Raw genomic sequence first — 26179 nt, forward strand, 5'->3', positions numbered from 1 at the left:
AACAAAGTTTTAGTCAATCACAACCTGAGCAAGAAATCTTCATCTCATCCTATCAGAAGGTGACGCAGAGTTAATATTAGTATTATGCCTCAAGGAAAACATAACTGGGGGTGAGGTGGGGTAAATATGAAGACAAAGGGAGAGGGAAAAGATGTGTGGCCTAGAACCAAAAGATAAAACAGAGAAAGGCTCGTTTAGCCCCACCTCTGTCACCTCCAGCCTTAGAGAAACCTAGAACTGTATCTCTATGCTGTTTGACATAAGAAATGGCAAAAGGCAGCAGAGCGAGAAAGAGGGGCGGCTCCTCGGCCAGCACTTTTGCCTGAAGCGTGACTGTCGGTTTATCCCTGTCTCGTCTGCCCAGACTTTAATAATGTCCATGGAGACAATCACTTCACAGACAGAAGCTCGTGATAATGTACAGACAAGTTCAATAGAAAAGCCAGTGCAGGAAACTTTTAAAGGCCCAGAGGGAAAGATCACAATTAGACAAGCAAAAACCTGCATACATTATACCACCACATCATTATTTCTGCTTAAAACGTGTATCATTAAATACAACACACTTTACATTCTGCGTCAAGAGAATAACTAATATAATATCCAACAAACTGTCCTCCAAAATCACTTCTTCTTGTGTGTGAAGATAAAGGCTTACTGGTTTCACCTTTCATCTAAACCTCTTGGGTGCAGTTTCAAATTCAAATTAAAACTAAATTCAGATTTCAGGTTGAAAATCAATACCATGGACTGAGAAATTTTAAAATGCAAGTAATGTACCCATGAAAAGACATTGAAAAGTGTGTGTAACATGTAACATAAAGCTTAAGAATTAATATTGTGTGGTATGTTTAATACTATTATTGTTGTTAACCTTGAAATACGTGAATACATTCACTGAAACCTAATGTTTGGGCAAAGTGGCTAGAGGAAGCGATCTATTCAACTAAAAATTATTATAATTTATTGTTAGAAAATACTTAAATTTTATTACAGAATATGGCATGAATCAAGTTTCCAGCTGGCCAGAATACTTTCCCCCCATAATCATCTGATGAGACCAGCTGCATCAAAGCCTTGTCAGAACCCTGGTAGCTTACTTAGAGAGAGCAGTTTCCAGGGGAAAGGAGAGTAAGCCAGCGGGTTGAGGTCTGTTTTACACACTATCTGAAAGACAACGACCTTGGGTGCTAACTGAATCCAGAGCCCCACATAGGTTTTCAAGGAACCTCTCCCTTTTCATAAACGAGAGACCTGACGTGTGAAATACACGGCACACCATCCTCTCCAGGACACGATGAAAAGTCAGTCTCTCCCACACATTTTCCTCAGGAAATGTGAAGTTGAGCATTTCTCCCTAACATTCCCTTATTTCCAAGGCTGAGGTAACGATGATGACTCTGAAGCCACCTAAAGCCACTTGCACTGAACAGTAAAGCTATTTTATCCCGTGTAGTAAAAGGAAACAGGCTTCTAAGACACACGCCTTACACCCCAGTAGCCCCATTACCCAGAAACAAGAGGCCTGGAACCTAAACCCTCCATGGGCAAAACACCCACTGGGATAAGGCGAGAAACAAGCCTAACTGTGTTATTTTACACAATAACTAATTTTGCATGTCACATGTACGTCAGATATGCAGTTCTTGTTGAATACGTGGTTTTTAAAAATCTATAACCAGCCTAAAATGATGACGGAAAAGCTTTTAATAAACCACACCTACTGGTTTAGTTGGTCTGGCTACACAGGGAAGTTACCTCAAATTCAAATTTAGAACTGCCAAAATTAGTCCTCTGTTTCTGCCAAAAGTTGTCTGGCTTGATTATCAGTGCAACGTGAATGCAGCAGGGGAAGGACTCTTGTAGTATCTTCAGCAGAGGCTTGATGGAGTCCCACTTGGACCCACGCATGTCCACGATCACCGTGAATCCTCGCTTGCAGACTTCTTCACTACAGAGAAAGAAAAGACAGGTTGAAACCACGCGACTCCCACCACTTTTTCTGGTCAGAGTCCTGCTGGGCAAGGCCGATTCTGCTTCCGTCATCCTGCTGCCTGTGGGGCACCTCCCTCCACCCACCGCCTGGCTGGCCAGCACTTGTGCCCAGGGAGCTGGCGGACGAGAGAGCATTACAGAAAGAGCTTAGGTCTCACCCGTGGTCCTCACCCTCCCCGGTACCTTAACAGAGTAGACTGACTATTCACGCACAGGGTTCAACCTCAAAAACCTTCAAACTTTTTCTTTTGTGTCCACGGTTTTGCATCTTGCCTTCTCTTTAGGAGAAGAGCAATGACCGTCCTGCCCATCTCTCTGGTCTTTTGTGCGTTAACTGATCACACATGCTGTCTAGTAACTGTTAGGGCCGCTAAACAGCATGGACAGAACCCCAGCAGCACACGCAGAGCAGTGAACAGCAGTCACGCGGGACTCTGGGGTCACAGGAGCCGAAACCACCTGCGCTGGCGTGCTGGTGATAGCAGGAGCTCTTGAATGTCCCAGTTTATTCCCTTTAACTTGTCCCAGGCCCCTGAGCTACCTCAGAAGTTCTCAGGTGTGGTCCACCCGCCCCCGGGGATCCTTGGCACCCTTCTGGCGGGGTCTGTGGGGTAAAATCTATCCTTTTCAGCTGGTTGCGCCAATGGCGCACAGGCCACGGTGGACACCGCTGGCTCTGAGCACAAGTCAAGGTAGTGCTAGGAGCCACGTATTCTTCCTCTCCACGTTCTAGCTGTTAAAACAAAAGAGCCAGTTTGTCTTAAGAATGTCCTTGATGAAGAAATAAAAATTATTAACTTTATTAAATCTCAACCTCTGAGTACATGGGAAATATACAGAAAGCACATCTTCAGTAAAGAAAAAAACAAAAGTCAGAGTGTTCATAAACTTGGGTTAAAAATCCATGGTCTCCCTTCACACTACATACAAAAATAAACTCAAAATGGTTTGAAGACTTAAATGTAAAACATGACACCATAAAACTCCTAGAAGAGAACATAAGCAAAACATTTTCTGACATAAATTGTAGCAATATTTTCTTAGGTCAATCTCCCAAGGCAAAAGAAACAAAAGCAAAACGGTGGTGGGATGAACTGGGAGATTGGGATTGATATATATACACTACTATGTATAAAACAGATAACTAGTGAGGATCTACTGTATAGCACAGGGAAGTCAGTGCTCTGTGGTGACCTAAATGGGAAGGAAATCTGGGAGGGAGGAGATATATGTATATTATACATATGGCTGATTCACTTTGCTGGAGAGCAGAAACTAACACAACATTGTAAAGTAACTATACTCCAATAAAAAAAAATTTTTTTAAACCCTAAACAAATGGGACCTAATCCAACTTAAAAGCTTTTGCACAGCAAAGAAAACCATCAAGCAACCGAAAAGACAACCTACAGAATGGGAGAAAATATTTGCAAATGATGTGACTGACATGGGTTAACATTCACAATATACGAACAGCTCATACCACTCAATACCAAAAAAAAACAAACAACCGAATCAAAAAAGAAAGGACAGAAGACCTAAATAGACATCTCTCCAAAGAAGACATACAGCTGGCAACAGGCAGATGAAAGGATGTTCAACATCACTAATCATTAGAGAAATGCAAATCAAAACTACAATGAGGTTATCACCTCACGCCGGTCAGAATGGCCATCATCAAAAAGTCTACAAATAATAAATGCCTGAGAGGGTGTGGAGAAAAGGGAACCCTCCTACACTGTTGGTGGGAATGTAAACTGGTACAGCCTCTATGGAGAACAGTATGGAGGTTCCTCTAAAAACTAAAAGTAGAACTACCATACGACCCAGCAATCCCACTCCTGGGCATATATCCAGTGAAAAATGAAAACTTTAATTAAAAAATATACATCTCCCCCAATGTTCCTAACAGCACAATTAACAATAGCCAACACGGAAACAACCTGAGTGACCATCAACAGACAAACTGGGTTAAGAAGATGTGGTACATACACACAATGGAATATTACTCAGCCATAAAAATGAAGGAATATTGCCATTTGCAGCAAAAATGATGGACCTAGAGATCATCCTACTAAGTAAGTCAGATAAAGACAAACATTATATGATATCACTTATATGTGGAATCTAAAAATAATACAAATGAATCTATATACTAAACAGAAACAGACTCACAAACATAGAAAACAAATTTATGGTTACCAAAGGGAAGGGGATTGGGGGGAGGGATAAATTAGGAGTTTGGGATTAGCAGATACCAACTACTATACATAAAACAGATCAGCAACAAAGATTTACTAGCACAAGGAACTACATTCAATATCTTGTAATAATCAACAATGGAAAGTAATCTGAAAAAAATACACATAACTGAATAATTCTGCTGTACACCTGAAACTAACACAATATGGTAAAGCGACTGACTACACTTCAAAAATTTTTTAATAAAAAATTTCTAAAAATAGGGCTTCCCTGGCAGCGCAGTGGTTGAGAGTCCACCTGCCGATGCAGGGGACACAGGTTCGTGTCCCAGTCTGGGAAGATCCCACATGCCGCGGAGCGGCTGGGCCCATGAGCCATGGCCGCTGAGCCTGCGCGTCCGGAGCCTGTGCTCCACAACGGGAGAGGCCACAACAGTGAGAGGCCCACGTACCGCCAAAAAAAAAAAAAAAAAAAAAAACAAATTCTAAAAATAAAGTGAGACCATTTTAGACAGGGAAAAAAAATCCATAGTCTCACCTAAATTTAAGTCGAAATAAAAACCAATTTCACACTCTCTCACGTGAGCTTACTCCCCTACCTTCTCCCGTCCCCCGCCTCCATGCCCTCCCCACTCCCTCACACGCCATTCTTTTCCTTATCTTTTGATTCATACCAGTAGAGTAACGGACACTCCAAGTTCCTATGACAACTTCATCAGTATAAGAGGCATACTCCCAAAAACATTCCAGAAAAGTCCGTGGGGACAGAACCTGAGTTGATGGTGGCCCGCAGTCCTAGGAACACAGTCCTGAAAGCCCTAAGGAGAAAACGGACTGATCCAACACACCGGCTTATCACTCCAGTGTGGAAAGCTGCAGGAGTGATTGGATTAACTCCTGTATGAATATGAACTGAAAAACAGTTAACAGGGCTCAACACTCCTCATGCTATCACTCCTCCTGTCTCAAGTAGGTCCTGGGCCACGATCCTGGGAGCGTCTCGGGTCACCTTCACAAATCCTTAGAGGTAGCTGGGCACTCCCAGAAATGCTTCCTAAAATCCCCCAGGTCACTGAAATGAAGCATTCTGAACTTCCTGGGGTTCTAAAGGAGCTTGCCATCCTGCAAGATTCCATTCAGTAGAAACTTCTGGGCTCCACAGCGCCTTGGGGCTAGACCTGCCTGAGCAGGACGTCGGATGCCTGCTGCCCAGCTGGGACCTTCTGCTCCAGACTCTCGTGTTCTGCTGCCGTACACCAAAGACAGGAGGCTGTCAGGCAACAGGTTCTGCTGTTGTACGAGCTGCTGTTTGGTGCCTGCACTTTAAGCATCGGTCTTCCCCTATCAAGGTAAATTCTCTGGCAGCCTTTCTCCTCACATAGCTCTACACAGTGGTGTGTACGTAAAACTACAAAGCCCCTCCACTTGACGGGGCTTAGAAGGAATCCTGAATAACTCCAGGCTTAACAAGAGGAACAAGCTGGAGAGAGACACAAGCAAAAGGTGCCCTGAGCTTACAGCGCTTACAGAAGGATTAACCAGTCACCTGCCTCCGCCATCCAACTGTTCCCACCGGTGACTTCCAAGTAAAGCAAGCAGCACTCCAACTGGGCTGGGAGTGCACATCCTTCGCACCCATCTGTCTTTATCAAGTTAAAAGCCACGCGTTATTAAGAAAGCAGCGACTTGCAAACGTGACCAAAGCCACAGCTCTATTTCTGAGCGTCTAATGAACAAGCACAGCTGCTGCTGAAGGGCTCCATGCCATGCTCTTCCTTCAAGGCACTGCTCACTGCAAAGTGTGACTTGTTAACCAGGTATTTCAGCAGTTTTACCTAAGAGCCTCATTTTAGCTGTGAGATTTTTAAAAATGTAGATGAAACTAAGGTCCTTTTTCAATTCAGGTCTCTAAAAAAGAGAAACTCTCCTTTCTTCAGTTCCTAGATGAAGAAGGTACATTTTTATATGAATGTTCATGAATGAATCAACTCAAAATTTTCACATGATTTCATTGGTGACAAAAGAGAGTCAGAGTGCTTTATCCATTTAGTTGTAATAAATCATTCCAAAGAAGCCAAAACGTTCTAGAACATAATGAGTATAATTCAAAAGAGCAATAAACACCTAGAGGTGCACCAAGACTAACGTGATTATCATTTCTGTGCAGGAGTCCTCATCACACCACGAAGAAGTTCCGCTGTGACTTTTCTCCTACACATTTAAGGAAAAGTTCCCTTGCAAATTAATCATACGAAAACCAATCTATTATTCTAATTGTTTGTTTGTTTGTTTTTTAAGGAAGGGAGAGGGGAGGGAAGGTGGCCCAAACAACAGTACTCAAAACTAGTCGCTACTCTCAGATCACATTATGTTTTAACTCTGGGGGCCACATTTTAAGAGGCAAAGACAGGAGGCCACGCAGAAAAAAAAACAGACAAGATGATCTGGTTCTAGAACACATGGCAAAAAGAAAAACAACTGAAGGGAAGTCGAAGAGCAAATACGAAAGATGGACATTACTGTACCACTTCTGAGACAGCTACCATGAGGTCAGACACTGTGCTGGGCATGTACATAAATAATCTTACTTATTAACACAGTGATCCGAGAAGTACAGATTACTATCACATCTCGTAGATCAGAAAACCCATAAAATTAAGTAAACCAGGTCAGTCCGTCTGACTCTGACCCCCAAGCTTTCCCGGATGGCACACTTCTCCAAATCCGGGAATGTGTAGCCCTGTAACTGTCCGGCTGAGGGGCAGCCAGAGGCTACCATCACATCGCAGAAAACATCAACAGTGGTGGACAGAGACAGGAGTCCCACAGGACATCCTCCCCCTGCCCCTCCCACTGCCCAGGACTGTGTATTTCACTCTGAAACTGTAACAACAAATTATAGACTCAAATAAAGAACAAGCCAACCCACAAGTCCCCAAAAATTCACACACCATTCATCTCCTGACATGATCACTGATCCCACTGTCTGGCTAAAACCAGAGCGCTCCCACCTCTGCAGGCTCCCTGAAGGCGGCACTAAGGCTCTCTGTCAGTCGCTGTAGGACCTGCGGTGGACCTGGAGAGGACTCTTTTTGTGGCCACTTCTATTTGGACCACTGGGAAACCTTCCTCCACTATCACTTGGCAAACGCATCATTTACATACAAATTAATCCCATCTCTCTCATTTGCTCATTAACCAAGAACAAGAAACTGGCATTGCCTGTCACTTGAAATTGTAAATACAAAAGCAAAGCCAGGCAATGAAACGAACTGACTGTGCTCGGTGCTTGGAGGGTCACTCTACATACTGAGGAACTTATGAGAGAAATGAGAGAATATCTGGGATTTGCTATGTTTTCTTGGGGAAGTAGACAAGATGGGCAGAATCCAATAATCGTTGGAGCTGGATGATGGGCCCATGGGTGTTCGCTTCTCTCTAGTTTTGTTTACACTCACGATTCCCAGGACAAAGTTTTGTGTTTTTTTTTTTAAAGTGGGTCATCCAGCTGATTCAAAATATACCTGAATCGATTTCTTTATGATATCAATGAAAGGAAAAGTAGTTTTTTTATATTTATAATCAATATGGATTTTAAAACCAGAAAGCAAGTTGCCAAAGTTATATACAGAATTCCAACGGCGTAAATGTTTTCTAAAAGATCACCTGGGTGAAATTCAACTTGTGTTTCATTGAACTATACACCAAGCATCATTTTGGATGGCAGGGATTTGTTTTTTCACATCATCGTCTGTATCTGTTTCTTTTTCATCATTAGCACAGCACATGGCACATAGTAAGAGCTCAGTAAGTAGTGGCTGTAAACTATGTTGTTATTTATAAGTGACAGTGAGTAGTAAATAACTTCTAAAACTCTTTCCAACTCTGTGATTTCAACAGTTCAACAGTCCAAGAAAATATCAGAGTAAGAGGAAAGGGAAAACTTTTCCACATATTTAAGCAGGGGCCCATTAATACGCTGCTGATGATTGGATGTAATAGCTTTCCCACAAAGGATACCCTACAGAAAAACCCAAGAACCCCCTCTGAAGCTCAGACCATCGACACCAAAGCTGACCTTCCTCAGCCACAGTGAGGATGGGTGGCCAGAGGTCAGTGCTGTTTCCCTGGCTGGTGTCAACCCAAAGAGGTCGGGGGAGAGTCACCAGCCCTGCTCCGTGGGCGATCTGTTACACTCACCTCAAACTTTAGAATCCACTACGCTGCTGTTGACCATCTTTTATGCTTTCTCGGCATAACATGTTCCTTACGGCTACTCGTTAGTCTATACTATGACCGAGTGTCCTTTTTCCTGCGCTCGTTTAGTCTCCTAGGAAATCCCTCTTCACTGGCGCACATCAGCCATGCCCTGCTTTAGCACACCCCCTTCTGGGGTGAGAGTACCTCTTCCTCACAGGGGGTCCCGCTCCGACCCCCGGCACACAGCCACCTCTTATGCCAGGCCTGGCTGTATGCTTGGATCATATCAGAGCAGTACTTTGTTTTCCAAAAATTAATCTTAACCATTAAATGGAGATGTTAATGTGGGAGGCGGGGGAGGGTTTCCTCTGCCAGCTGTCAGCTCGCTCTGTAGGTAAAACCTCAGTAATATGTTTCTAGAGCAGAAGCAAAGATGCTAGACTCCGCAGGTATACACGCTGGCCCACTGCTGTTAACCGCTCCTCACGTCAGGGCTCTCCAGAAAATAAAGCCTTGCCTATTCCTCGTGTTCCTCGGCGTCTACGCCGAAAATCCCCCTGGCTGTCACTAGCGGGTCGCAGATTGAATGAGAGCTCCCAAACTCCATGTCCCGGGACGTTAGCTGGTAGGGATTCTGAATGCCCTGCAAAGTTCACGCTACAAATCAACCGAATACTTCCCAGGAACTGGAGCGCAGCACAGAGCCAGAAAGTTCCTCTCAGAAACCACACTCCACTGGTAAGCCTCCGGCCCGCCGGGTCTCCGTTATCAGGATCATCTCTGCTTTACCTCCGCCTTGGGCACCACAACCTAAGGTCCCCGCCCGGTGGCCAAGCCACCCCCATCGCCACCACACAAGCCTGCTCACTCAGAACACTGCCCTTCTCAGCCCCGCACCGAGGAGGGTCACAAAAGGAAAATAAGGAGAAAGACCATGATTTTCACTTGACAGCACTTTGATCAGAATCCAGGCTCCTGTGGGCTGTTTTCCGGGGAGTGTGTGCAGCGCTGCACCTCTGGGACAGGGACCAGCCACGACCACGCGGGACTCACCTGGGGATACAGGCCAGGTAGGAAATGAGCCTCCGGAGGTCCTCCTGCCGTATCCTGTCATGATTGCTGCGGGCCGGGAAGGTTAGGATGGGACCCCCGCGCTTATCTCTGCCACCTGGAAACAAACATGTGGAAGAGGCTCAGACAGAAACAAGAGGAAACAGGACTCTATGGGCCACTGGGCGCCCAGCATCGCAGCCTGCCCACCCACTCTCGCGAAGCTGTGCCCCCAGCCCTCCTGGCCCGGCAGGACCCCATGAAAGGCCGGCATCCCTGGCTCCCCTGAGACAGGTGGCAATGCCATCCCTCCCAGGACGCCGGCGATGAAGTCTGAGTTTTGCACACCACATGGAAGGTATCACAGAAGGTTCTAGCTCTTTCTTCCAGTGTTTGTTCCCTCCTTTATTCAGTTGCATGTTTGGAGAGAAAAAAAGGTTTCATGTATACGTGCTTCCATCACCTTAAACTCCCACCTCCAGGGACTTCCCTGGTGGCACAGTGGATAAGACTCTGCGCTCCCAATGCAAGGGGCCCAGGTTTGATCCCTGGTCAGGGAACTAAATTCCACATTCATGCCACAAGCAAGGAGCTTGCCGGCCACAACTAAGGAGCCCGCCGGCCACAACTAAGGAGCCCAAGTGCTGCAACTATGACCCGGTGTAACCAAATAAATAAATAAATATTTAAAAAAAAAAACCACCTCCTCACGCCCTCTCTCTCTGCCTTTCTCTGCCTCCCTCTCTCTCTCTCCTCCACACTGTCCCCTCTCCTTTCCTCCCCGTCACTCTCAGCTCTGTCTCTTTGCTACCAACCAAATTGGGCTTTAATTCACGAAAGGGAAAAGACAGAAATGTTCTTCAAACTCTGCACTGACGGCTACTTTATATAATCTGGGATCCAGGGCACCTTCCCCTCTCAAGGGCAGTACCTGACCCCTGTGGTCAAGCTTCCCCACTCTCTCACACAAAGCCACACGCACACAAAAGCAAAAAAGAGAGAGAGAGGGAGAGATTGGCACACAAGAATTTTCAAATAGAACTAAATTAGCTTAAGAACTTTACAAATATTACATTACACACTAAGCACAAATCTCACGTGACTGGCCTTTGACAGGAAGGCAGAAACGCTTCTCATGAACATGGATACAATCCTAAGGAAGTCTGCTGGGTATCACTGAACATTTCTGGTGAAACCACTCTATTTATTTTATTACTTCTATTAGGGTTTTCAGAAAAGAACACAGAGAAAGAAAATTTTGTTTTCCCAAGTGCATGCTTCATTTAGTTTTACAGCTCTGGTCATCTCTTTCTAGAAGTACAGCAATAAGATCTCAAACTTCAAGCCACAACATGAAACAATTATTTTCTCATCCTAATTATTTACCTTGTGAGCAGACGTAACTGAAAAAGCAAGCAAAAGGCAAGCAAGCAAACAAGAGAAAACCAAATTCTTTCCTTTTAGAATGCCAGAAACATGTTCAGCAGAAGACGCAGGCATTTTAAAAACACATTTTTACCAACATGGGTCTTTACCATGTCCTAGAATGATTAACAATTCCTCTCAACAGTAATAAAACTAAGTGCTGATTCTGAACACTTAAACTGACCCACATGTACTGTTAAGTTACGAAGTCCAGGAAGATGTTAAATTATTTATAAATCCAATAACCCAGGTATTAAATAGGAACAACACGACATCACAGCTGACACACGCTAGGTATGGCATCAAGTGCTTGACACACGCGTTCTGATCTGATCATCACAAGGATCCTGTTAGGAGATTTCCTCACACCGGCTTTATCATGAAAGATACTGAGGCTCAAAGAGCTTATATGAAGACAAAGGGACCATGCCAGCATGTCACAACTGGGCCCTTTGCCCTGATAAGAACTTGCATAATTTTTCAAACTACTGGCTTTACTTCTTTCTAAATAATAAAAATATCAGAAGGAATGAAAAGTACTATTAAAAGTGAGAAGCAGTAAATTGTTTTTAATTTAGATTTCAAACAGTAATAGATTTGCCATTTTCATATACATCATTGGAGATCTACTTATTTGTAAATAGCCTATTACTCATTTGGAAAAATAAACCAGTGGACAGTATTTTTCTATTGTACTTTTCAGAACCATTTTGTCTCATTACTCCTGTTTTAGCTGAAGAATTGTATTACGTGTGGAGAGTAAAAAACTTAAACACTAAAAAAACAGAAAAGTGAGAAGCAGTATTATTGTAAATGGTAGAATGACATTATGAAGTCATCTTCTAAAATACCAAACAGTAATTTTAGGGAAAAATCATTGGCTCTAGTTTTTTTGGAATACCTCTTGTCCCCGAGATAAGACCAGTAACAAATGCAGTATTTTTTATTTCCCAACACCTTTCATTCCTTTCAAAACAGAATCAATCTCCTTGATCAAAAATATAAGAGAGACCTTCAGGATGGCGGAGGAGTAAGACACAGAGATCACTTTCCTCCCCACAAATACATCAGAAATACATCTACATGTGGAACAGCTCCTACAGAACACCTACTGAATGCTGGCAGAAGACCTCAGACTTCCCAAAAGATATATACTTTCTTTTCCTTTTTCTCTTTTTGTGAGTGTGTATGTGTACACTTCTTGGTGTGATTCTGTCTGCATAGCTTTGCTTTTACCATTTATCAAGGGTTCTGTCTGTCCATTTTTTTTCTTTTTACTTTTTAATAATTTTTAAATTTTTTATCTTAAAATCTTTATTCTATTTTATTTTAGTTTTTCCTCCCTCCCTCCCTCCCTCTCTTTCTCTCTTTCTCTCTTTCTTTCTCCCTTTTCTTCTGAGCCCTGTGGCTGACAGGGTCTTGGTGCTCCAGCCAGGTGTCAAGCCTGAGTCTCTGAGGTAGGAGAGCCGAGTTCAGGACATTGGTCCACCAGAGACCTCCCAGCTCCACATAATATCAAACGGCAAAAGCTCTCCCAGAGATCTCCATCACAATGCCAAGACCCAGCTCCACTCAACAACCAGCAAGCTACAGTGCTGGACACCCTAGGCCAAACAAATAGCAAGACAGGAACACAACCCCACCCATTAGCAGAGTGGCTGCCTAAAATCATAATAAGGTCACAGACACCCCAAAACACACCACTGGATGCACTCCTGCCCACCAGAAAGACAAGATCCAGCCTCATCCACCAGAACACAGGCACTAGTCCCCTCCACCAGGAAGCCTACACAGCCCACTGAACCAACCTCAGCCACTGGGGGCAGACACCAAAAACAACGGGAACTACGAACCTGCAGCCTGCGAAAACCAGACCCCAAACACAGTAAGTTAAGCAACATGAGAAGACAGAGAAACACACAGCAGATGAAGCAGCCAGGTAAAAACCCAACAGACCAAATGAATAAAGAGGAAATAGGCAGTCTACCTGAAAAAGAATTCAGAGTAATGATAGTAAAGATGATCCAAAATCTTGGAAATAGAATGGAGAAAATACAAGAAACGTTTAACAAGGACCTAGAAGAACTAAAGAGCAAACAAACAATGATGAACAACACAATAAATGAAATTTAAAATTCTCTAGAAGGAATCAATAGCAGAATAACTGAGGCAGAAGAATGGATAAGTGACCTGGAAGATAAAATAGTGGAAATAAGTCCCACAGAGCAGAATATAGAAAAAAGAATGAGAAGAATTGAAGACAGTCTCAGAGACCTATGAGACAACACTAAACGCACCAACATTCGAATTATAGGGGTCCCAGAAGAAGAAGAGAAAAAGAAAGGGTCTGAGAAAGTATTTGAAGAGATTATAGTTGAAAACTTCCCTAACATGGGAAAGGAAATAGTCACCCAAGTCCAGGAAGCACAGAGAATCCCAAACAGGATAAACCCTAGGAAAAAGACACGAAGTCACATATTAATCAAACTAACAAAAATTAAATACAAAGAAAAATTATTAAAAGCAGCAAGGGAAAAACAAAAAATAACATACAAAGGAATCCCCATAAGGTTATCAGCTGATTTATCAGCAGAAACTCTGCAGGCCAGAAGCGAGTGGCAGGATAAAGTGATGAAAGAGAAAAACCTACAATCAAGATTACTCTACCCAGCAAGGATCTCATTCAGATTTGATGGAGAAATCAAAAGCTTTTCAGACAAGCAAAACCTAAGCGAATTCAGCACCACCAAACCAGCTTTACAACAAATGCTAAAGAAACTTCTCTTGGCGGGAAACACAAGAGAAGGAAAAGACCTACAATAACAAACCCAAAACAATTAAGAAAATGGTAATGGGAACATACATATCGATAATTACCTTAAATGTAAATGGATTAAATGCTCCAACCAAAAGACACAGACTGGCTGAATGGATACAAAAACAAGACACATATATATGCTGTTTAAAAGAGAGGCAATTCAGACCTAGGGACACATACAGACTGAAAGTTAGGGGATGGGAAAAGATATTCCATGCAAATGGAAATCAAAAGAAAGCTGGAGTGGCAATTCTCATATCAGAAAAAATAGATTTTAAAATAAGGACTATTAGAAGAGACAAAGAAGGACACTACATAATGATCAAGGGATCACTCCAAGAAGAAGATATAATTGTAAATATTTATGCACCCAACATAGGAGCACCTCAATACTAAGGCAAATGCTAACAGCCATAAAAGGGGATATCGACAGTAACACAATCATAGTACAGGACTTTTAACACCCACTTTCACCAATGGACAGATCATCCAAAATGAAAATATATAAGGAAACACAAGCTTTAAATGATACATTAAACATGATAGACTTAATTTGTATTTATAGGACATTCCATCCGAAATCAACAGAATACACACTTTCTTCTCAGGTGCTCATGGGAACATTCTCCAGGGTAGATCATAGCTTGGGTCACAAATCAAGCCTTGGTAAATTTAAGAAAATTGAAATCGTATCAAGTATCTTTTCCAAACACAACGCTATGAGACTAGATATCAATTACAGGGAAAAAATCTGTAAAAAACACAAACACATGGAGGCTAAACAATACACTACTAAATAACCAAGAGATCACTGAAGAAATCAACGAGGAAATCAAAAAATACCTAGGAACAAATGACAATGAAAACACGATGACCCAAACCTATGGGATGCAGCAAAAGCAGTTCTAAGAGGAAAGTTTATAGCAATACAATCCTACCTCAAGAAACAAGGAACATCTCAAATAAACAACCTAAGCTTACACCTAGCAATTAGAGAAAAAAGAAAAAACAAAACCCAAAGTTACCAGAAGGAAAGAAATCATAAAGATCAGATCAGAAATAAATGAAAAAGAAATGAAGAAAACAATAGCAAAGATCAATAAATTTAAAAGCTGGTTCTTTGAGAAGATACACAAAATTGATAAACCACTAGCCAGACTCATGAAGAAAAAAAGGGAGGAGACTCACATCAACAGACGTAGAAATGAAAAAGGGAAGTAACAACTGACACTGCAGAAATACAAAGGATCAGGAGAGATTACTTCAAGCAACTGTATGCCAATAAAATGAACAACCTGGAAGAAATGGACAAATTCTAAGAAAAGCACAACCTTCAGAGACTGAACCAGGAAGAAAATAGAAAATAAAAACAGACCAATCACAGGCACTGAAATTGAGACTGTGATTAAAAATCTTCCAACAAACAAAAGCCCAAGATCAGATGGATTCACAGGCAAATTCTATCAAACATTTAGAGAAGAGCTCTATCAAACATTTAGAGAAGCACTAACACCTATCCTTCTCAAACTCTTCCAAAATATAGCAGAGGAAGAAACACTCCCAAACTCATTCTATGATGCCACCATCACCCTGATACCAAAACCAGACAAAGATATCACAAAGAAAGAAAACTATAGGCCAATATCACTGATGAACACAGATGCAAAAATCCTCAACAAAATACTAGCAAACAGAATTCAACAGCACATTAAAAGGATCATACACCATGACCAAGTGGGGTTTATCCCAGGAATGCAAGGATTCTTCAATATACGCAAATCAATGTGATAAACCATATTAACAAACTGAAGGAGAAACACCATATGATCATCTCAATAGATGTAGAAAAAGCTTTCGACAAAATTCAACACCCATTTATGATAAAAACCCTCCAGAAAGTAGGCATAGAGGGAACGTACCTCAACATAATAAAGGCCATATATGACAAACCCACAGCCAACACTGTTCTCAATGGTGAAAAACTGAAACCATTTCCTCTGAGATCCAGAACAAGACAAGGTTGTTCACTCTCACCACTATTATTCAACACAGTTTTGGAAGTTTTAGCCAAAGCAATCAGAGAAGGAAAAGAAATAACAGGAATCCAAATCGCCAAAGAAGAAGTAAAACTGTCACTGTTTGCAGATGACATGATACTATACATAGAGAATCCTAAAGATGCTACCAGAAAACTACTAGAGCTAATCAATGAATCTGGTAAAGTAGCAGGATACAAAATTAATGCACAGCAATCTCTTGCATTCCTATACACTAATGATGAAAAATCAGAAAGAGAAATTAAGGAAATACTCCCATTTACCACTGCAACAAAAAGAAAAAAATACATAGGAATAAACCTACCTAAGGAGACTGAAGACCTGTATTCAGAAAACTATAAGACACTGATGAAAGAAATTAAAGATGATACAAACAGATGGAGAGATATACCATGTTCTTGGATTGGAAGAAACAACACTGTGAATATGACTATACTACGCAAAGCAATCTACAGATTCAGTGCAATCCCTATCAAACTACCAATGGCATTTTTCACAGAACTAGAACAAAAAATTTCACAATTTGTATGGAAACACAAAAGACCCCGAATAGCCAAAGGCATCTTGAGAAAGAAAAACAGACCTGGAGCAATCAGGCTCCCGGGCTTTAGACTATACTACAAAGCTACAGTAATCAAGACAGTATGGTACTGGCACAAAAACAGAAATATCAATCAATGGAACAGGATAGAAAGCCCAGAGATAAACCCATGCACATATGGCCAGCTTATCTTTGATAAAGGAGGCAAGCATATACAATGGAGAAAAGACAGCCTCTTCAATAAGTGGTGCTGGGAAAACTGGACAGCTACATGTAAAAAAATGAAATTAGAACACTCCCTAACACTATACGCAAAGTAAACTCAAACTGGATTAAAGACCTAAATGTAAGGCCAGACACTATCAAACCCTTAGAGGAAAACATAGGCAAAACACTCTATGACATAAATCACAGCAAGATCCTTTTTGAACCGCCTCCTAGAGAAATGGAAATAAAAACAAAAATAAACAAATGGGACCTAATGAAACTTCAAAGCTTTTGCACAGCAAAGGAAACCATAAACAAGACGAAAAGACAACCCTCAGAATGGGAGAAAATATTTGCAAATGAAGCAACTGACAAAGGATTAATCTCCAAAATTTACAAGCAGCTCATGTAGCTCAGTATCAAAAAAACAAACAACTCAATCCAAAAATGGGCAGAAAACCTAAATAGACATTTCTCCAAAGAAGATATACAGATTGCCATGAAAGGATGCTCAACATCACTAATCATTAGAGAAATGCAAATCAAAACTACAATGAGGTATCACCTCACACCAGTCAGAATGGCCATCATCAAAAATCTACAAACAATAAATGATGGAGGGCTTCCCTGGTGGCGCAGTGGTTGAGGGTCCGCCTGCCGATGCAGGGGACGCGGGTTCGTGCCCCGGTCCAGGAGGATCCCACATGCCGCGGAGCGGCTGGGCCCGTGAGCCATGGCTGCTGAGCCTGCGCGTCCGGAGCCTGTGCTCCGCAACGGGAGAGGCCACAACAGTGAGAGGCCCACGTACCGCAAAAAAAAATAAATAAATAAATAAATAAAATAAAAAAAATAAATGATGGAGAGGGTGTGAACAAAAGGGAACCCTCCTGCACTATTGGTGGGAATGTAAATTGATACAGCCACTATGGAGAACAGTATGGAGATTCCTTAAAAAACTAAAACTAGAACTACCATATGGCCCAGCAATCCCACTACTGGGCATATACCCTGAGAAAACCATAACTCAAAAAGAGTCATGTACCACAATGTTCAATGCAGCTCTATTTACAATAGCCAGGACATGGAAGCAACCTAAGTGTCCATCGACAGATGAATGGATAAAGAAGATGTGGCACATATATACAATGGAACATTACTCAGCCATAAAAAGAAACGAAATTGAGTTATTTGCAGTGAGGTGGATGGACCTAGAGTCTGTCATACAGAGTGAAGTAAGTCAGAAAGAGAAAGACAAATACAGTGTGCTAACACATATATATGAAATCTAAAAAAAAAAAAAAAAAAAAAAAAATATGGTTCTGAGGAACCCAGGGGCAGGACAGGAATAAAGACGCAGATGTAGAGAATGGACTTGAGGACACGGGGAGGGGGAAGGGTAATCTGGGACGAAGTGAGAGAGTGGCATGGACATATATACACTACCGAATGTAAAACAGATAGCTAGTGGGAAGCAGCCGCATAGCACAGGGAGATCAACTCAGTACTTTGTGACCACCTAGAGGGGTGGGATAGGGAGGGTGGGAGGGAGACGCAAGAAGGAGGAGATATGGGGATATATGTATATGTATAGCTGATTCACTTTGTTATAAAGCAGAAACTAACACACCACTGTAAAGCAAGTATACTCAAAGATTAAAAAAATATACAGCGACATATTATAGAAATGTGAGTTTTAAAACATATAGTATGATATTTGTATTAAAACATTCACCTCACTTTTGGTAAAAAGAACAGCATCTCACATTTTTCTGGACCACCATTCTTAATATTTTAAATGCAACATAATGTGTGGCTCATTAGGGAGACTAAATGCCCATGACCCCTGCTCGACTGTCCTCCTTCTGGGGTCATCGTATCTCACAATGCGAGCAAGGTGGGCTCCAGCATGGCTGTGAAAAGTAGAATCCAAAATCCTCCCACCTAAGACAGTCATGGGGGAGTCAACAGGTGTGCACGCCGTCATTCTGTTCACCCCATGAGTGACGACAAGCTGCAGGTGTGTGCCGAAGTGCTGGCTGCCTCTCTGACTGCTCCACTGTCAATGAGAGATGCCCTCGAGCTGGTGGTGCTGGTGAGGAGCCCCCAGGGAACTGCCGGCAAGCTCGTCCACCAAACAGGCTCTCATTCGTGTCCTAAAAAAAGCTTACCTAAACCTGAACTTGAATTTTAAGACAGAGGAGCAAAAAATCATTTTGTCTTTTGCCCGTTCCCAGAAGAGTTTCAGAAAACTCACCACAATAATTTTAGAACTTCATCAAAAATCACTTATGAGGGATTTCCCTGGTGGCACAGTGGTTAAGAATCGCCTGCCAATGCAGGGGACACGGGTTCAACCCCTGGGCCGGGAAGATCCCACATGCCGTGGAGCAACTAAGCCTGTGCGCCACAACTACTGAGCCTGCGCTCTAGAGCCCACGAGACACAACTACTGAAGCCTGCGAGCCACAACTACTGAGCCTGCGTTCTAGAGCCTGCGAGCCACAACTACTGAAGCTCGCGTGCCTAGAGCCCACGTTCCGCAACAAGAGAAGTCACCGCAATGAGGAGCCTGCGCACCACAACGAAGAGTAGCCCCCGCTCGCCACAACTAGAGAAAGCCCGTGAGCAGCAACGAAGACCCAAAGCAACCAAATAAATAAATAAATAAAATCATTTTAAGAAAAAATCACTTGTGAAGTAAAGATGGACTATTCCCCATTAAATAATTTAATAATTTCTTTTCACTTGCAAACCTCCCTTCATGGGGGTGCATCTTCCAATCTGTGGTGTGTCACAGTCAGTGACAGGCACATGCCAGTCACCCATATGAGGACCCCTCCCAGTGAGGTTTAAAAAATAAATCTTAGAACCATGAGTATTAGTTCAGAAGAATACAGTCTCTGACCCTTAAGGAGCTTAAACATCAACTCCACAGATGTTTGTTTATATTATATTCCCCAAGATTTAACTTGGTTGCCAATGTCACAGAAGGTACACAAAGGAAAACACTGAGCCAGTTATGAAGCAGAAAAGCCACAAATTCACCGTTTCGGTTCCTGAAGTAATAAAAACAATGATGCTGCAGTTCATAAAAGCTTCATCTCCTAGACACTCCTATGTGGCTGATGTCAACCCCCAGCCTCACAGTGAGGCGGGACGGACAGATGTCAGTCCCACTTAATAGACGGGAAACTCAGCGCCTCAGTTCCTATGATGAAAAGAAAAGGGCAGGAAGTCCATTTCCTGCACCTACCAACGTCACAGGATATCTGCATATGAGAGCTTCACAGCTTCTGGACCTCTACGTGTCTGGAACCAAAAACCAACAGCCCATTCAGGATTATCTGCCTATCCAAATGCTGGGTTAGCCGAAGAACAAGGCAAAAAACGTGAAGTTTCTGTTCATGATGACACTATTCTCAATTCTTATAAAAACGGCATCCTCTCTGCCATTCCTCTCCACCCCACTACATTTTACTTCCGTGAGGCACCTACCACCTTCTAGCAAACGATACATGTCACACATTCTTTCTGTTTGTCTGTCTCCCCACTAGAACGGAAGCCCCCAGAGGCAGGCATCTCTGTTCACTCACTGACATCTTACACCCTCTCAGGCTGGTACACAGGAGGTATTCAGTAAATCGTCACTGAATGAACGGATTCCTCTTTTATACTCCAAACAAAGTTAACTCAAAATACCTACTATCAGGTATCAGAAAGTTAAAAATGGAAATGCCTGATGAACACTCCTATAGAAACGCAGATGCTAAACGAACTGAGGTTTATTTTAATATCAGAAGAAGGCTGGAAAAGGTCTACGTAATAGCTACATATATCTGTGTGACGCTTCTTTTCCTAATAAACCCAGCGATACTCATTTCCCTCTTATGTGAGGTAACTTCAGGGGACTCGGTCTCTTGAGCAGTGTGGCCCAGAATGACCACAGAAGCAGCCAGTTTCAGAGTCACCCCTTTTTCTTTAAATGAATTGATAAAAACTCACCTCTTACCCAAGTAGAAGAAACTTTTTTCTTTCTTTTTTTTTAATTGAAGTATAGTGACTTACAATATTGAGAATAAACTTCTTTTGTAAGAAAGGCATTCTTACTTTGCGAAGTATAATGTAAATTTCAATGGACCAACAGTACTGTTCTCTGCATGGTCCCCATCTGAATTTCCGGTTTCGAATACCATTGAAAATGGTTCTTCACTCCTCCTGAGGAACAGCAACTCACTAACCATGAAAAGCAAACTTTTCCAAAGCAAAGCTCTGAGAAAGTGCAGTCTGTGAAAGAGAAATTATGGCTACTATCTATTAAGTCTGCTACGGACTAACAAAACTCTGGTAAGAGGGTGCCCACTGGGTCCCTGCTCGAGGCCAACAGAAGGCCAGCCCTGACCGTCACACGCTCACCGCCCGTACCTTGTCGCTGCCTAACCCTGGGAATCAGAAACTCGCTTACACACCGTCTCGAATGAAGACTCTAAGGGGACTCTGTACTCTGTGTGGAAGGAAGGTCTCTAGAGGCACCCGGCCCTCCAGTCAGTCACTACAGCCTCGGACAGTGCTAGATGCTAACTAGAATACACAAAATGAGTGGGAGGCCCCCCTTCCCTTCTCAAGAAACGTGGAATTTTCTGCAAAACTGAAACAAGAACTAGAGTCAGTGGTCTCAACACTAACAGCAAACCTCTGGGCAATAAGATCCTATATTCCTGTCAATTCCCCCATGTACAAAGGTCAGTGTTCACCTTGCCCAAAAAAAGCTATTCTCAAAGATACCCAAATGCTCGTCAACAGACAGCTGGACTGAATAAGCTATGGTGCATACGCAGCACAGTTATATACAACTGTAAAAGGGATGGCGAATCTCCGTTTGTCCTGCTATACACTGCTCTCTCTAGAATACTGTTTAAGGGGAAAGCAGAAAGGCAGAGAAAACGGTGCAAAGTACATCACTGTCTGGTCTGGGGGCGGCGGCGGGGAGGTGAGAATAGGTGGACGGACAGAGACAGAGACTGCTTGTGTTTTAAAGGTATAAGAAATAAACCAACACTGAAGAAAACGAAAGCAAAAAAGTTTACCTACTGGGGAGGGAAGGTACAGGGTGGATGAGGCAAGGAGAGAAACTAGATTTCTTTGAGTACACCTTATCTTTTAACTTTTTTTTAGTTTTTAAATCTCAAATGATGTACACATTTTACTTAATATTGAAGCAAGATTAAGTGGTTGTTTTTTTAAGCCTTAAAAATGTAAAGTTAAATAAGACAAATGATCCTGAGTTTCAGGTTGGGAAGAACTTGATCTACGTGGAGAGGAACTATTTTTTGTGACTTTAAAACACAGTAATAGGGCTGTACATTCTTAGTGGTATGTACCCTTAGGACAACAGAACAACAGAAGTGTTAAGTTACATTTGGTAGTCATACGGTGGTGATAACATCAGTATTACAATGTAAATAAGTAATTAGGTTGATGAGGGTAGGCACTAAGATTTTCAGCAAAAGGAAAAGAAAAGGAGATGCAGATATAAAATCAAAGAAAAATAAAATACCTGTAATTCTATATTTGAATTGGAAACCTTAGTATGAAGCCATGATATCTTTTCTCACTTAGAAAACGTATATATAGATTTCCTAAATGTGTCCACTGAAGAGGCTCAGAAACAGTGACCCACCCAGAACAGCAAGCTTCCCCAGTACCCTGCACCATTCCCCATGCAAAAGAACCAGGGCGCTTTAGAGAAATGGCTGATTGCAGACACGGAGCAGGAAACAGACAAGATGGGCCTGAAATATCTTGTAACATCAGCAGAGAGAGAAGCTGTAATACTGTGGTACTTGGATTCAGGAGCACATCTGAAGAGGCTCCCACTGGCCAAAGGATGGGAACATTTTAACTTCGCAAGAGAAAAAGAAATGTACAGTGGGGGAATGCCCTGGCGGTCCAGTGGTCAGGACTCAGCACTTTCACTGCCTGGGTTCAATCCCTGGTCGGGGAACTAAGAACCCACAAGCCGAGCCATGTGGCCGAAAAAAAAAAAAAGAAATGTACAATTGAAACACATCAAATATATTTAAAATCATGAGCTCAAAATGACACTTAAAAAAAAACTCAATGGTCTTTTTATTAGTCTGAAATGACTAATGATGTGTCTGAAAACTAATAAAGGACAAGCATCAATCGTTTTTCCTCCTTTCCTGTATGAACTGTGTTCTCAGGGAAACCAAGAAGCTGATTGGGACGTTTCTCTTTATGGAATACCCAAGTTGACAAATGAAGAAAAAAAGATATAATCAGATTATCACTATTTTGTAACCCTAAAAAAATATTACATCGAAGCAATAATTATCATAACGTCATAAAAGAGAGACAACCAGACTCTCCCAATAAAACTCCCAGTAGAACCACCCAACACTACCCATTAAAATTTTCTGCCTATTTCCCTGCAAAACCAAGCGTCAAGATCCAGCTCCTCACTCACAGGAAACACGGGGCAAGGGGAACATGTGACATGACCCCCCAGGGACGCAACCAGCAAAATGTAGGGAAATCTACAGGAAAACACCGCTTCCTCATTTAATAAACATACAGGAGTGACACAAAAAGGATGAGGAGGAGGAAGCTGAAGATTAAAAGATACATCAGACACATCAACCAACTGCAGTATACATCCTGTAAAAACAAATTACAAGACAAACGGAAATAGGAATACTGATTAGCGTTTTATATATCAAAGTTACTATTCATTTTTATGTCTATGTGGTATATTGAGGTTTTTTTAAAGCCTTTCAAGGAATATAGATGAAACAAGATGATTGAGGTGACCCATGGATTCACGGCAGTTTTCTATACCATTCTCTCTCCTTTTGGACGTTGAAATGTTCCATGATAAAAAGTTAAGGGAAAAAAGGTGTTCTTAATTCTGGTGGCTGCCTGTGAGTTCTTTCATGGCCCAGACCAAACCCTAGTGGCACAGGAGCCACATGAAGTGGTTGACATTATATACACACACTTACATATATATATATAAAACGTACACACACGCACAACATTAAATATGTAATACACTGAATATGTATACCATAAATATACCTACTTTTGTAGATATAACATTAAACATAAACTACAGGACACTTCTTTTACTGCCCCTCCTCTGACGTCATGCATGAAGTTAGACACGTCACTCACCTCATTCAAAAGGACTACTTTTTAGGGGATCCGGAGATGAGACAGGATCAGAAATACTGAAGCTTAAGGAGTCCACACTGGTTTCTTAGAGATCTTGAGCTAACAGGCATCTCACAGAATCGCCGATCCTCTGGCCTGCTTTTTCAAAGCCCTGGCTATTCCACTTAGACTTAATTTACTAAAAGCCACTCACATGGAGAGCTTTTACAAAGTTACCATAATAAATACCCCTGATATGTATTAAAATGGGGTCAGGGCAAAAAAGTAGATTGGCAATTGCCAGAGTTGAGGGGTGGAAGAATCAGGGGCTGGGAATGGTGATGCTTCCACAACCTTGCGAATACACTAAAATCTACTAGGCTGTACACTTTTAAAAGGTGGATTTAAAAAATAAATAAATCTAAAAAATAAATAAAAAATAAAAGGTGGATTTATGGTATGTGAATTTTATCTCAAGAAAAAAGAAAAAACAGGATCAGAGGTAAAAATGTTTCAGAAGTTCACTCCTTCACTGAAATTTAAAAAAACATTTACCACATAAGTAATCAATTTGTTTTTAATTTAATGATTTTTTTTTTCCTTTTCCCTTCCTAAACAAGATAACAGCAAGCCTAAGGGAATCAGCAAGGACCTCATGCTGCTTTAACTGACCAATTCTGGCCACAGATTAGGAAATACTATGAAACTGTGGTGTCCCCTACTAACTGCATTTTGTTAACCCAGCTGGTAGAAGTCCTACCATCTCTAAAAATGGTTCTGGACTGATTTGTTGCAATGCAAAACTTCCCTCCCCACTAAAGACATCCAACTTTAATTAACCCTGCAGAATTTAAGGTTTTAGCAAAGATTCACGATAAACTCTGAAAGATTGATTTTACTGGATTAGTTGAAAGAGAAATAGTTTAGTTTTGACAGTAACTTAGATAGAAACACCATCTATTAATATATTCTGTATTAAATGCTTAAGAACAGAGTGAATATGTACACGTACACACTGCTATATTTAAAATAAATAACCAACAAGGACCTACTGTATAGCACAGGGAATGCTGCTCAATATTCTGTAATAACCTAAATGGGAAAAGAATTTGAAAAAGAATAGATACATGTATATGTATAACTGAATGACTCTGCTGTACGCCTGAAACCAATTCAACATTGTTAATCAACTATGCTCCACTATTTTTTTTAAAAAAAGAGTGAGTACATATAACAATTATCACTTAATCTTCTACTGTTCTTCACCTACCCATCACAAGCATAATAAGAGAAGAAAGCGCAGTGATGAGGTTTAGGAACAAAAGAAGGGACCGAAGGAGCAGATGCCCTCATCACAGAGCCAAACTTTAAAACAAAACCTGATGAACGTGCGAGATCAGCTTCCTTTCATCCGTTCTTACGAAAGAAAGCCTGTAATATTTTAGAGTCTTTCACTTTAAAATCCACCTGTGAACTAGTCAGGAGGTTCATGAAATTGGCATGAGTCCATATTTTGCAGTTTGTCAGTAAATGATTAGAAAGGAGCAAATGCTAATTTGAAAACAGTGTATTAGAAGCCAGGAGGGCCTTTTTTCCCCTTTCATTTCTTTACCATGTTTTTGCAACAATCTAAAGCACCTTCTCCTTTTCATGAACTTAGTCTTCTATTAACCTCTCAAAGTCACCTTGAATTAGATTTACTTCAGCAAAGTCATCAAACAGTGGTCAACAGGAGGCAAGAAACACCACTGGACACAAAGCGAGATGAGACTAGCGAAAAAGCCACAGGAAGCTGCATCCTAAATATATAGCCGTCCCACATGCTTAAAGGATACACAGAACACATAAAAGGAGCTAGCAGTGTCACAAATTTAAAATAAAACGTGTTCAAGAGGAGACATGAGATCAGCATAGCATGCCTGTTTGTGAAAGATAAAAATTTATCAAGGGAAACACATCCAGGAAGACTGTCTAAAAGCACGTGACAGTCTACAGATTTACTTCCTGCTATAACACAGCAGAAAACTCCTGCAAACCTTTGTTCTGTAACAAGTGAACTGGTGCTAAAAAGGTATGACACCCAATGGCTGTTCTGTTCATGTAGGAAGGAACCCCCGAGGAGACAGCCAGAAAAGCCCCCAAGCTGACCCTGTGTGTGCAGAGGAGAGGGCAGGTGAGTGCCCCAGAGCCTGGGAGACCGGTCCAGTCTGTCCCCATGCTGCAGAAGGGCCAGGAGTTAAGTGGAGGACCGGCTGGCAGAGATGACCAGGGCTTCCCAGGTCCATGACATGGGTTCTAGGAATTCCAGGACCAGAGCGCCAGAAAGAGAGGCAAGGAATTCAGGACACATCTACATATGGTCTCATTCCCACCACTTCTGCTGAGATGGTGGGCATATACCCTGAGAAAACCGTAATTCAAACTGCACATGTACCCCAGTGTTCACTGCAGCACTATTGACAAAAGCCAGGACAGGGAAGCAACCTAAATGTCCCTCGATAGAGGAATGGATAAA

At 41.9% G+C, this 26179-nt stretch overlaps 1 protein-coding gene across 11 annotated transcripts in view; it reads right to left on the reverse strand.

Moving 5' to 3' along the window:
• TRIO (trio Rho guanine nucleotide exchange factor) overlaps nt 1-26179 on the reverse strand; it is a 372523-nt gene that overhangs the window by 214078 nt on the left and 132266 nt on the right. For all 11 annotated transcript variants that reach the window (XM_004274483.3, XM_049708367.1, XM_049708366.1 and 8 more), the window contains exons 3-4: nt 9450-9564; nt 1759-1951 (exon numbers count right to left, since the gene is read on the reverse strand). In XM_004274483.3, coding sequence (XP_004274531.2) covers nt 1759-1951; nt 9450-9564 — 308 coding nt within the window. The remainder of the gene's footprint in view (nt 1-1758; nt 1952-9449; nt 9565-26179) is intronic.

Source organism: Orcinus orca, chromosome 3 (assembly GCF_937001465.1).
Source record: "Orcinus orca chromosome 3, mOrcOrc1.1, whole genome shotgun sequence".
Lineage (NCBI taxonomy): Eukaryota > Metazoa > Chordata > Mammalia > Artiodactyla > Delphinidae > Orcinus > Orcinus orca.